The sequence below is a fragment of the Sarcophilus harrisii genome, chromosome 2, assembly GCF_902635505.1.
Source record: "Sarcophilus harrisii chromosome 2, mSarHar1.11, whole genome shotgun sequence".
NCBI lineage: Eukaryota > Metazoa > Chordata > Mammalia > Dasyuromorphia > Dasyuridae > Sarcophilus > Sarcophilus harrisii.
In genome coordinates, this window is record NC_045427.1 from 444,360,771 (window position 1) to 444,373,597 (window position 12,827).

The 12,827-nt window shown below is 38.0% G+C and overlaps 1 protein-coding gene across 1 annotated transcript in view; it reads right to left on the minus strand.

Annotated features, from left to right (window-relative positions):
• The window catches only part of STOM (stomatin), a 40,718-nt gene that overhangs the window by 14,555 nt on the left and 13,336 nt on the right, over nucleotides 1-12,827 (minus strand). The window contains exons 2-3 of the mRNA XM_012553673.3: nucleotides 905-1,006; nucleotides 10-82 (exon numbers count right to left, since the gene is read on the minus strand). Coding sequence (XP_012409127.2) covers nucleotides 10-82; nucleotides 905-916 — 85 coding nt within the window. The 5' untranslated portion in view covers nucleotides 917-1,006. The remainder of the gene's footprint in view (nucleotides 1-9; nucleotides 83-904; nucleotides 1,007-12,827) is intronic.

Consider the following 12,827-nt stretch of genomic DNA (forward strand, 5'->3'; position numbering starts at 1 on the left):
CTCACTCACCTGGCCCTTTGGCTCCTCCCTGCAAAATTCGACCCAATCTGAAGATGATGGCTCTTTCATATTCCTTTATGATCTAGAAAAGAAAACAGCAAATTAAGTTTTTAAGAGACTACAATAAGCATCTTGAGGTCTTTTCTTTGTGTCCCACCTCTTGCTTAATGCAGGAGTCTGCATGCAGCAAAAGTTTAATAAATGTTTCCTGAATCAAAATTAAAGTCCTGACTTAACATCCTGATCACAACCTCTATTCCATATGAGTTAGTCATAATAGTTAGTCACCAATAAAATCAGAGGTCTAGTTTTAAAAAAAGTTGGAAAATACCTGGTGGGTTCTTACACTTACAGCAGGAAGGTGAAGCGGGAAGAGGCTATCATTATCACTGACTGTGTCTTATAATGCCAACGACCATCTTAGAACCTGTTCAACTTATCAGGCCAAAGGAGAAGCCCCTCCAGGAAAGCTGACAGAGATTCTTACTTTAGCCCTTACATAAGTCCAAGAGAAAGTCCTTAAGACTTTATAATATTCAACTTCTTCACGAAGTAGTAGAAGACTGAATTTTTAAAAAGGGAAAGCAAAGAATAAGAGGCAAAGTGATACACTGAAAAGAGCAATGAATTGGGAGTTACAAGAATTATATTTGACTCTTGGCTCTTTCACTTATTACCTCTATAATACTGGGCCAAAGTAGCCTGCCCTTTTTGGGCAGTTGACTCATTGGTAAAAAATGAGAGGGCTGGACTGACTACTAAATGGTGTCTAAAGGCCCCTCCCAGCTCTAAAACCTTGTTCCTATGGGTAAGAAACAATCCTATCCACAAATGAACCCACACACATTAAAACAAGGAATCACAACCCCCTTTTCAAAGTTTCCTAAAATAAAGGTTCCATTACCTTTATGCACATCCAAATTGAGAATGGGAAGGTAATAACTGAAGATGAAGGATATAATCACTAGAATCCATCCACAGCAACCAAGGCCCTTACTGGGGCTTTCTGCAGGAAAGAATATATAGTTCATATTATCAAGATGAAATAAAATCTTGAGGATCATTACTGCAGTATGAAGACACTACAGGAAACCAAAGAGTTTAGAGAACTAATCTGATATACTAGTGAGAAAACTGAATTAATCATCAAGAAACTTAGATTTTTGTTTCAGCTCTGCCATTGATTCATCTCATTTCTCTGGGCATCTTTGTCCTTTGTAAAATGAGGTGGGGTATAGAGCTTCTTAAACTTTTCCCACTTACAACCTCTATTTGCCCAAGAAAATGTTTATATAATCCTGGGTATATAAGTATATTAAGTAGGTATACACTATAACAACAAGATTATATGACGATCAACTGAAATGAACTTGGATTTTTTCAACAACGAGGTGGTTTGAGGCAATTCCAATAGACTTGTGACGGAAAGCCATCTGTATCCAGAGAGAGAACTGGGGAATTGACCATGGATCACAACATAGTATTTTCATCTTTTTTTGTTGGTGCTTGTTTTTTCCCCTTACAGATCAAATCTGTAAGAATGGTACAGAGTACCAAGAAATCACAAAGGGAAAAGAGAGAATTGCGTGCATCAGGGAAGGCTTGATGCAATCAATACTGTGGCCCACAGGTCACAAGTACTGATTGAATAGTCAACTAGTCTGTGACACACAGAAAAGCTTTAAGAACTAAGTTTCCCATAGTAGTAATTCAGATTCAGCCAGAAAAATCATGCTGGAGGGCAGATTATCTCTTTTATATCAGTTTACAATTTAACAATGCAACAGACCCAAGTAGTTGTGAAATATCCCAACCTAGAAGTTACAGAGGAAGGCACCACTCAGGGTGCCTTTTACTTGGGAATGCCCCAAATCTTGTGTTCTGAAATGATCATGGGCTCAATCATTCCATCTTTCATCACAGCATCATATGACTTAGCAATGGAACTGATCTCGTACTACAGGATGTCAGGGCTAGATGGGATCTTAGTGTTAATCTCACTTTACAGATGAAAATCTCACTTCGTTTTACAGATGAAAAACAAGATCAACATCAGGAAAGTGATTCAATTGAAGTCACAGAGGTGATACAACCAAGACAGAATCCATGTTTTCCTAATGCCTTTCCCAGATTCACACAGCATCAAGGCTAGACTCTACCTAGTGAGACTGCTGGGCTGGAGATGAAAGTAATAATTTAGCAAGGAGTAATGAGGATCCAGAGGAATGGGGTTCCAACATGGACTCGGCCTGTGTGGGATCTTTGGCAAATTGGTTCACCTTTCTGGGCCTCAGTTTCCTAACCTGTTAAATGAGGCTGTTAGACTAGATAAACTTCAAGGATTGATTCCAACTTTTAACTCTTTGATTTCATAATCCCTACCAAGTGATTAGCGGTGTGATATGGAACAAACAGCTGTGCCATTCTGGGCCTTCTTTCCTTAGGATATGATTCAAGGAAAATATTGCTGGACCTATTTACCTCATAGGGTGATGAGAATTATCTAATCCAATACATCAAGCACTCTGTGACTGGACCAGCTCAATGGCTCTTTATCCATCACTACTTATGGGGATCAGACCTGTTCACTGGTAGAGAATACCTGAGGAGGAATGCCTACCAAGACCACACCTTCTCTGCAGTGTACTATCTTAGAGATGCTGGGCCCAAGGGGCAGCCAGGTGGTGCAGGGGATAGAGCACCAGCCCTGAAAGCAGGAGGGCCTGAGTTCAAATGTGGCCTCAGACACTTAACACTTCCTAGCTGTGTGACTCTGGGCAAGTCATTTAATCCCAACTGCCTCAGGGAAAAAAAAAAAGAGAGAGATGCTGGGCTTCTGAACCTGGCTGGAACGTGTCAGTCGAAGAATCCGAACCCAGGTTTTCCCAAATGAGACCAGTTCTCTGCCCATGGTGCCAGGCTGTCTCCATAATTATTTTTTAAAAGTCTTATACAAACCATATCTGTGATGCCATGCCAGGCTGTGCAAAGGCCAAACAAAGGATTCTGACCTGAGAAGCCATCCAGACCAACCTTCTTGTTTAATAGCTGCGAAAACTGAGGCCCAGGACTTTTTCCAAGATTATAAAGAAAGTATTGGAAGCAGTATTTGAACCTAGGGTACAGATGGTGTCTTTGGAGTTGTTGTTCAGCATCATCATCATCAACACCCAATCTTGTTTTATTATTAATAATACTGATTATTAATAACATGATTATACAATGCAGATATAGTATATTTAATACCTATTATTATTAACCACCCCCATATCTATAGTACTTTAACACCTAAAAAGTGGTTTTTACAGAACAACCATGTAAATAGGATTCTCATTTTAAAGATGTAGAAGCCAAGGCCCAGACAGCTAAAGTGTTTGTCCAGAGTCACAGTTTCAAAACTGGAACTCAAACCCAGGTGCTTGAGTCCAAGTCCCAGTGCTATATGATCTTGGGCAGTTCTACAGGGTCCTTTTCCAAGAAGAAATCAACTCCCCGAGAGATTATAAGAAAAGTCTCCAATGTGGTGTTTTTGGAGAAGGCTAATATCAGGCTTTTTTGCTATCACAAACCAGAAACCCAAAGCCCTAATTACCAATGGTCTGGTGTTGGTGGCAACCTCCCAAGACAGCTGTGTCCAAATTGGGAATGCACTGGAGAAGCTCTGATAATGAAATGTGAGATTCCCACAGAGTAAGTCCTCTTATTTCCAAACAACATTCTTTATGGCAAGAGACAGCAGGAGGCTCCCTGCCAGGCCCAAGTCTGGCCTCCTGAGGCTCTCCAACAAAGAACAGATGTACACCATCTAGTTAACTCTTTTACTGTTACAGAAAATTTGCGATGCACTAAATTCTGAAGGATGCAAAATGAGGAAGAGATAGAGATAAAAAGGGAGATGGAAGAAGGGGAGGAAGAGGGAGAAGGGAAGGGAGAAGGACAGAGAGGAGGGGAGAGAGGAAAAGGAGGGGAGAAGAGGGGGAGAAAGACACAGACAGACACAGAGACAGAGCCAGACAGAGTATAAACCAGAAAATGAGAATAGGGGCCTTTCCTCATCTGCAGAATTGCCTGCAGGTACATGAGCCTGGTGCCTCAGCCTTCTGAACACTGCCCAAATACTCAGGTTACTGTTTTCCTTACTAGAAGCCTAAGAAACGATGATTTTTTAAAACTCAAGTTTGTTCAGTGATGAAAAGAAAAGGAAATTAAGCAGTTTTCTGAAGATGATTTATGAAGTGCAGCTGGGCACAGAACACAGAATGTTAGTGCTAGAAAAAAACCCTCTGGCCATTTAATCCAACCCCCCTCATTTTAGAGATGAGAAAATGAAGAATCAGAGAGATGAAATGGGCCCATGGCCATATGGTAGTAAATGGTTAAACCTATATATGAAACTTTATCCTCTACGTTCCATCATTTTATAGATGATGACTGAGTTTGAAACCTAAGTCTTTTGACTTCAAATCCAATGTTCTTTCAACTATGACATTATGCCTTTGCAAATGCATGACATTCAATTTCTAGTTTAGTATGAAAAGAGAAGTTAGATTTTTGCAGAGTTCACTTTTAAGCTTTCCTATTCCTTTGAAATGGAACCATTCTATCATAATTTCTATCCCTTACATCATTTGGAATTTCTCATTGGTGGTCCTGTTAGATGGCACATTTTAATATATTTCTAACCTCCCAAGTCTTCAGGATTACCAAAAGTCCACAGGTTCAACTCTCACCTGACTGCAAACCTTGACAGGTACAAAAGGAAATTCAAATTTGCTTCCAGATATTAGTAAATTCTATTGATCTACTTGAGAAGAAGTCTTGAAAGGAAAAGAGAAATTAATATGGAAAAGGAAGACCTGGGTTAAAAGCCTGATTCTGTCAGTAGTGTGATCTGGGAAGGACATAACTTCTGGGATTTTAGTTTTCCTTTTCTATAAGGGGGTCAGACTAGATCAGTAATTCTTAATTTAGAACCTGTGGACTTAAAACATTTTGATTACTATTTCAATATGAAATTTCTATATACTTGTAATTATTTCAATATAATAAAAACATGTGATTCTGTCTCACCCATTAGACTATTGTGAATTCCCTTAGAGTGGACACTAATATATATGTGTGTGTGTGTGTGTGTGTGTGTGTGTGTGTATACACACACACACATATAGAGTATTTTATTTTATATTTTTAAATACATACAAAGGTAGTTTTCAACATTTAACTTTGCAAAAGCTTGTGTTCCAAATTTTCTCCCTCTTCTTTCCTCACCTCCAGACAGCAAGCAATCTGATATAGTTTAAACACATGTAATTCTTCTATAAATGCTGCACAGACAAAAAAATCAGATCAAAGGGGAAAAAATACACAAGAAAGAAAAAAAAAAACAAGCAAACAAACAAACAAACAAAAAGTAAATACTATGCTTTGATTCACATTTAGTCTTCATAGTTCTTTCTGGATGTGGATAGCACTTTCCATCACAAGTATATTGGAATTATCTTGGATAATCCCATTGTTGAAAAAAATCAAATCTAAGACGATAACATAATCTTGTTATTATTGTGTACAATGTTCTCTTGGTTCTGCTCACTTTATTTAGCATCAGTTCATGTGAATTTTTCCAGGCTTTTCTGAAATCAGCCTACTCATCATTTCTTATAGAATAATATTTTAGAATATTGTTATATTAAATCATATACATGATATATATTATAATTATTTTATTATATTATTATTATAACTTATTCAGCCATTCCCCAACTGATGGGCATGAGTGGATAGTATATTTTTGTATTTCTTTGTATTATAATGCTTAGTACAGTGCCTAACATAATAGGCAATTAATAAATGTTTACTCCAATTTTATTTAATTTTCAGATATGAATTCTTTCAGCACATCCTCTCGACATCTCTCTCCCCCTGCCATTGAGAAAGCAGGGGAAAAATAACGATTACAAGCACATATTGTCAAGCAAAAAAAAATTCTACATTATCTATGTCCAAAAGGAAAAAAAGGCTCAATCTGCATCAAGTCCATCACTTCTTTGTGGAAGTGGGTGGAATATTTCATCTTGAGTCCTCTGGAATTGTAGTTGATCATTGTATTAATTAGACTTCCTAAATCTTTCAAAGATATCTCCGTATTATTGTATTGTAATTGTAATTTTATGTATTTAATTTTAATTTTATGTATTTAAATACATAAAATTACAATATTGTATTATTGCATTATTCTGAGAATGGGTCCATAATCTTCATTAGATTATCCAATTAACAGCTTCAAGCTTCATAGTGATAGAAGCTCTTAATATCTCAAAAAAACTTGCTGAGGAAAAGCCAATGCAATGCTATCTCTAAGAAAAAATTGTTCAGTATAACTGGACCACTAATAACATTCTTAAAGACTAAACATTTTTTTCCCCAATGCTCCAGTGAACAATGGTTTGCCATTTTCTCATTATACAGTTGTAAATTCCAAGACAGTAAATGAGTAACTAAGGAATACGAGGCATAGAAAAGACAGTGTTTACCCTCTCAAGTACAGTATTAAGCATTCATTCAATCTAGTTGAACATGAATAAGAAAACTTGTTCTTACTGGAATACTAATTTTGTTTTGTTTTGTTTCTGAAAAAAGTTTACATTTATAATGAGCGTTTACATTTATAATGGGCATTTCAAGTTTAGCGTGCTTTCAATTGTACCTTACTATAACTCCATGAGCTCACAGTGAAGTTATTATTAATTCCATTTCATAGATGGGGAAACTGAGGCATAGAGATCAAGTACTTTGTCCAAGGTGATAATAAAGGAGAGTTGGTTGAAACTAATTCACATTTAAGAAGAGAAAGCATCACTCAGTAAAAGGAACCGTAAGTTTGGAGGCAGTTGTTTTGCATTCAATCCTGATCTCCAATTTTTGTTATTCAACTTTTTGAAACCACTATTTTTATAGTAAAATAGAGAAATGTAAAACAAGGTTGGTGCTATGGAAATGGGAGCTATGTTAACTCTAGAAGTCAAATTGTATGTTGGTAAGGCAAGCATTAACAGATAAGGAAATTGTGGGAGGGAAACTGAGGAGAGGGGAAGAGGAGAGAAAGGGGGGAGAGGGGTGGAGGGAGGGAAGGGGTAGGGAGAAGAAGGGGGAGAAAGGGGTAGGAAGAGGAGCGGGGAGAAAGGGGTAGGGAGAGGGGGAGAGAAGGAAGAAGGGCAGAGGGGGAGAGGGAAAGGGGAGAGAGGTCTGGAGGACCTGGTAAGCCTGCTGATCAGCACAGGGCAATAATTCTGAGGATTCTGTGGACAATCCCTTGCCTAAAGTCATTCAGACACACAAGATTATGGACACCTGATTCACAGTCAGGAGCATTTTGCCACACCCAGAAAAGAGGCAGTTTATTCAATCAAGAACGGTATGGCACTAGGTGGCAACACTCCTCAAAGATAAGCTGTCAAAGAAAGGTCTAGGAGTCACGCAAAAGCTCCAGGCTATGCAATTCAACAGCAAAATAATCAGAAAAAGGGAAATAAAAGGGAAGTGGGAAATAAGCATCATGGAACCACAGACTGAAGTCTAAAGGGCTTTTTTCCTCCTCTGCTGTAGCCCACTGGTTGGCCCATGTTACTGGGCATCCAGTACCCACTATCACCCCTTCCTTCACACCTACCTCCTCCACTCTAATCCCCTGGGAGCACTACCTTATTCCCACAGTGATGGGTTGAGGATCATCTGCCACATGCTCCCAAGGTCCAACGGGCCTCTCCATCTGCCAGGAAATGGAACACTCACTTCATTCTTCCCCGATTAGAATGAGACCTTCCCCAATGTAGGAACCACTATTGCTCCCACACAAATCCTAGGACACAGATGTACTAATGGTCTTCCAGTGATGCCGTATGGCTCTAAATTAATGGAGTCTCCAAAGCAAAAGCTGTCTGTAACCCAAAGAGCAAGGGAAGAACGTGAGCTTAGCACAGTACCTGGCACTATGGCAATATGTGGTTTACATTTTGTGCAATGGAGTCCAGCCCCTTATTTTACAGCTGTGGAAATGGAGTCAAGAAAGATTAAGTCACACGAGTGGCAGAAATGAGGTTTTAAGCTGCTTCCAAAGCCAACATTTTTTCCCATACTATGGCAACATTGTTAGAGATACTATTAGTTTTATCTTGCAGCAGACATCACCAGGTGATTGCGCTTTCTAAGTATCTAAGACTAGGTTTAGAATTCTGGTTAAAAATTTTATTTTTTAATAAAATCTAAAATGCCTTTAATTTTTAGAGTTTTATTTCAAAGTCTACTCTACATTTGGTTTTATTCTTTCTCAAAGTACCTATGTCTATACTGCTTAAAGACCTTAAAGTACTTTCCTTACAACAGATGCGTAAGACAAGTAGTATAAGTGTTATACCACAGGGGAATTAGTCTCAGAATGGTTAAGTGACTTACCTATGGCCACTTAGCTAAGTGTCTGAAGTAAAAATTTTAACCCAGACCTGCTGACTCCAAGGGTCAGTGCCTTTTCTATTAAAACTGCTGTCCTGGGCAGATGATCAAAAATTATTTAGTTTAAAAAGCCTTTATTATAAATACCTAGTGTGTGCTGGGAACTGTAGAGAAAGGCAGAGATAAATAAGACACAAGCCTCTCTCCCTACCTTCCATGACACAAAGCCCTCTCTTTGTAAGATCACGTTTCCTGGGCAGTGAGGTGGTATAGACAACATATAGCATCCTGTGTCTGGAATTCTGAATTACTGGATTCAAATCCAGTTGATGCTTACTGGTTGTATGATTACCAGCAAGGCATTTGCCCTTTCAGCTACTAAGATATGTGGAATGGCTCCCAGATTTGTTTCTTGGGTTACCATATTTTCCAGAAACATTGGACTGGGAACAAGCCAAAGATGAATCCCACCAGGTGGACATAATTTGGTACTTTCAATCCTAACCCAACTCAGTGTGCCCTTGAAGCTGGGTCAGCTACAAATCTGATTTGTAGTAAAATGGGTTGAGATGTCTTCAGGAATTACCACATTGATCTTAGAATCCTCATGCACTGATATAGTGATCCCATATGTCTTTGAACAATCAAGTTTCCAAAGAATGAAAACTGCAGATCATCCAAAAAGCAATGGAAAGAACTGCAACAATTCTCTGTTAATTATTTTCTATTTAACCTGTATATAGCTTTCTTTCTTCTATATTTTTGTGAGTGTTCTCGCTTCCTCATTAGATTGTAAGCTGCTTGAGGGCAGGAGGTATCTGTTGTCTCTTTGTATTGTCAGTGTTTAGCACAGAATAGGGCATTTAATAAATGTTTACTGATGATGATGCTACGTATGCATGGGATGTACTTTGTTACTAGTGAAGAATTATGTATGAAGAGCAATGAAAGGTATCTCTGAGCAAGTGTATAATTAGATTTCACTAGTGTCCAGTACCAATGGAGATGAAGTTGCTCAGAAAGTTGGTGGACTTATGGGAAGTTGTGGAAGGACTTTGTATGGGAAGTTGTGGAAGGACTTCTTATGGGAATTTCTGGAAAGACTTCTTATGGGAAGACATGACCAAGAGGCACAGAAGGTCATGAGTAAGCATAGGTTATGATCTGTGCTACTGGAGAGGGTATAGACATTGGTGAGATGGCATCTTTGCTCAAATACAGCCACATCTCTCTATTAGTGCAGAATTAAGAATTCTCTGAATTCACACTATGTATTTCCATTGGATTGGAACTAATTACCACATCTCAGATACTCATAATTTCAAATAATGTGAATTCGAACATATGTGTCCACTTCAGGGTGATTCAATATTGTACTATCCCAGCTTCCTGAAGTTGACAATTAAGTAGAAGGGTGAGGAATGACATTTTCACTGGAGTAGCACAGAATTAACATTAGATTTGGGGTCATTTAGGAGACCTGGGTGCAAGTCTTGATTCCAATTCACAAAACTACATACAACGTTGGGAGGTAGATAAAGCAATGGGCTAGGAGTTAAGACGTGGACACTTCCTCATTACATGACCTTAGTATGTCACTTCCCTCTGGGTTGTTTCCTCATCAGTAAAATGGGAATCATAATAGCCTCTAAAAACAAAATGGGGAAAATCAAATGAAATAAGGACTATAAAATGCTTATATGAATGTGAATTCCTCCATTTGAACTGCCAGATGTAAAGTGATTTGCCTCTGGTTACAGGACTAATAAGGGCCAAGTCTTTGGATCTGAAATTCAGAGCTCTTTTCATCATACTGCCATAAATTTTCATGGCTAAAGATGAACATTTATTTTATCTGGCAGTATTAAAAGCAAAAAGTTACATCAGTGCCATCTCTTCAGAAAGCAGCTCGTGAAAAGGCTTTATCTCTGTGTAATTGAGAAACTGAGGCATAAGGAAAATAATGTAACTTGGGTCACTAAGATGTCAAGTACAAAAGAGACATTAGAATCCAGACTATATAAAACTTATGCAATATCAAAGTTAGAAAAGACTTCTTAGAAGTCATCCTGACCGACATCTATATTTAATTAAAAATTCTCCTCTATAGTGCTTGAGAGATCCCAGCCTTATAGTGAAGCTCTCTAGGAAGAGAGTCCATTGCCTACAGGGCTGGCCTAGTCTATTTCTAGGTTAACTCTAATCATAACTCTAATCATGTGGAAATTTTCCCTTATACTCAGCTGAAATCTTCCTCTCTATTTCCAGTTCTCCTTCTAGGTCTAAGTAAAATAAAGCTGACAAAGCCTCCTCCACACAAGAGCCTTTGGGAAACAGCTGTCCAGGGGCCTCTCCTCTGTAGGCCCAAATTCTCAGCAAGGGCTCAGATTCTTTCTCCTCCAGTTAAGAGATAAGAACCACAGTTCAGCGTCATGAGTTTCCTCTGGTCTCTTACCTGAGCCAGCTAATATTAAGTGAAATGCCACTTGGGAACAACATAACATGGAGAAAACATTAAGACTAACAATGTGCTTGGGGATTCAGTCTCCCCTCAGAGGACCAAGACAAACACACTTTTGGACACAATTCACAATAGTCCCCAATTAAGAGGACCTATTGTCCCCATTAATGGAATTACTGAAATTCTTCAAAGGTCTAGAGTTTCATAAATCTAAAAGGCATATCCAAACCCCCTCCTCATCATCATCATTTAATATTTAAATAGTACTTTAAGGTTTACAAAATGTTTCACATATATTATTTCATTTTGTCTTCATAATAGCCCTGGGAGCTGCGTGCTACTGTTGTCTCCATTTTATAATAGGGGAAATTGAGGCAGACAACTTAGGTGACTATCCCAGGTTCACACAGCTGCTAAGTGCATGAGGCCATATTGGATCTCAGGTTTTCTTGATCTTGGGTTCAGCCATGTGTTTCCACAGAACCATAGATAGTTGGATCAATTTCTGAATCTTAGTTTCTTCCTTCATAAAATGAGTACCATAGAGGGTGAAGTCTCCCTTTCACAACCCTCAGCATATACCTGGCACATAATAAGCACTTCTTAGAGAACCAAGCAGTTTTTTTAAAAAACAAATTCTACAAATTAGAGAAGCGAGATGACTGGTCCAGAGTCATGTAGTCAGTAAGCTACCAAACACAATTTTTCTAATTCCCAGGGCCACAATGCTGCTAAGAATGATAAGGATTGCACACATTTAACTTATATCAGGTTGCTTACTGTCTTGGGGAGAGGGAAGGAAGGGAAAAAAAAAAAGAAAAAGTTAGAACACAAAGTCTTACAAAAATGAATGTTGAAAATTACCTTTACATGTATTTGGAAAAAAAAATACTATTTTTTTCTTTGTAAAAATTTTATCCCATTTGTTCTGACAATAACCTAAAAGGTTACCTTTGATTAAAAAAAAAGTTCTTCATATTTCACTAATGGGCAAAATAATTCTTAGAAAATTGGGATTTTTAAAATTAAAAGAGCCTTCTATTTTCAAAATATATATGCAAAGGCAGTTCAACATTCATCCTTGCAAAATCTTGTGTTCCAAATTTTCTCTCCCCCTTCTCCCCACCTTCTCCACTAGATAGCAAATAGTCTAATATATGTTAAACGTGTAATTTTTCTATACATATTTTCACAATTATCACGCTGCACAAGAAAAAAATCAGATCAAAAAGGAAAAAAAATAAGAAAAAAAACCCAGAAAACAATAACAAAGGTGAAAATACAATGTTGTGATCCATATTCAGTCTCCATAGTTGCTTTCTGGATGCAGATGGCTCTCTCCATTGCAAGTCTATTGGAATTGGCATGAATCATCACCTCAATGTAGAAAAGAACCACATCTGTCAAAATTGATTGTCCCATAATTTTGTTGTTGCTGGATATGATAATCTTCTTGTTCTACTCACTTCACTTAGCACCAGTTCATGGTCTCTTCAGGCCTTCTGAAGTCATCCTGCTGATTGTTTCTTATACAACAATAATATTCCATAACATTCATGTACTATAACTTATTCAGCCATTCCCCAACTGATGGGCATCTACTCAGTTTCCAATAAAATACTATTTTTAAAAAATGATAGCTCCCATTTAGATAACATTTTACAGTTCACAAAGCATTTTCCCTTCAATGGCCCTGGGAAGGATGGTAGTATAATAATTATCATAGTCATTATACAAGGAGACTGAGGTTCAGAGAAAGTTTTCCTAGTTGTGTGATCCCATGCAGTCAAAATACAGTTAAAAGAAGAACAAAAATGAGGAAATGGCATGCCAATTCCTTCTTCCTGATAATCTCTCTTTCCCAGGCCTTGATAAACAAGAGAAGTCCTTTTTATTATGAACATTTTATTCCCCTTGATAA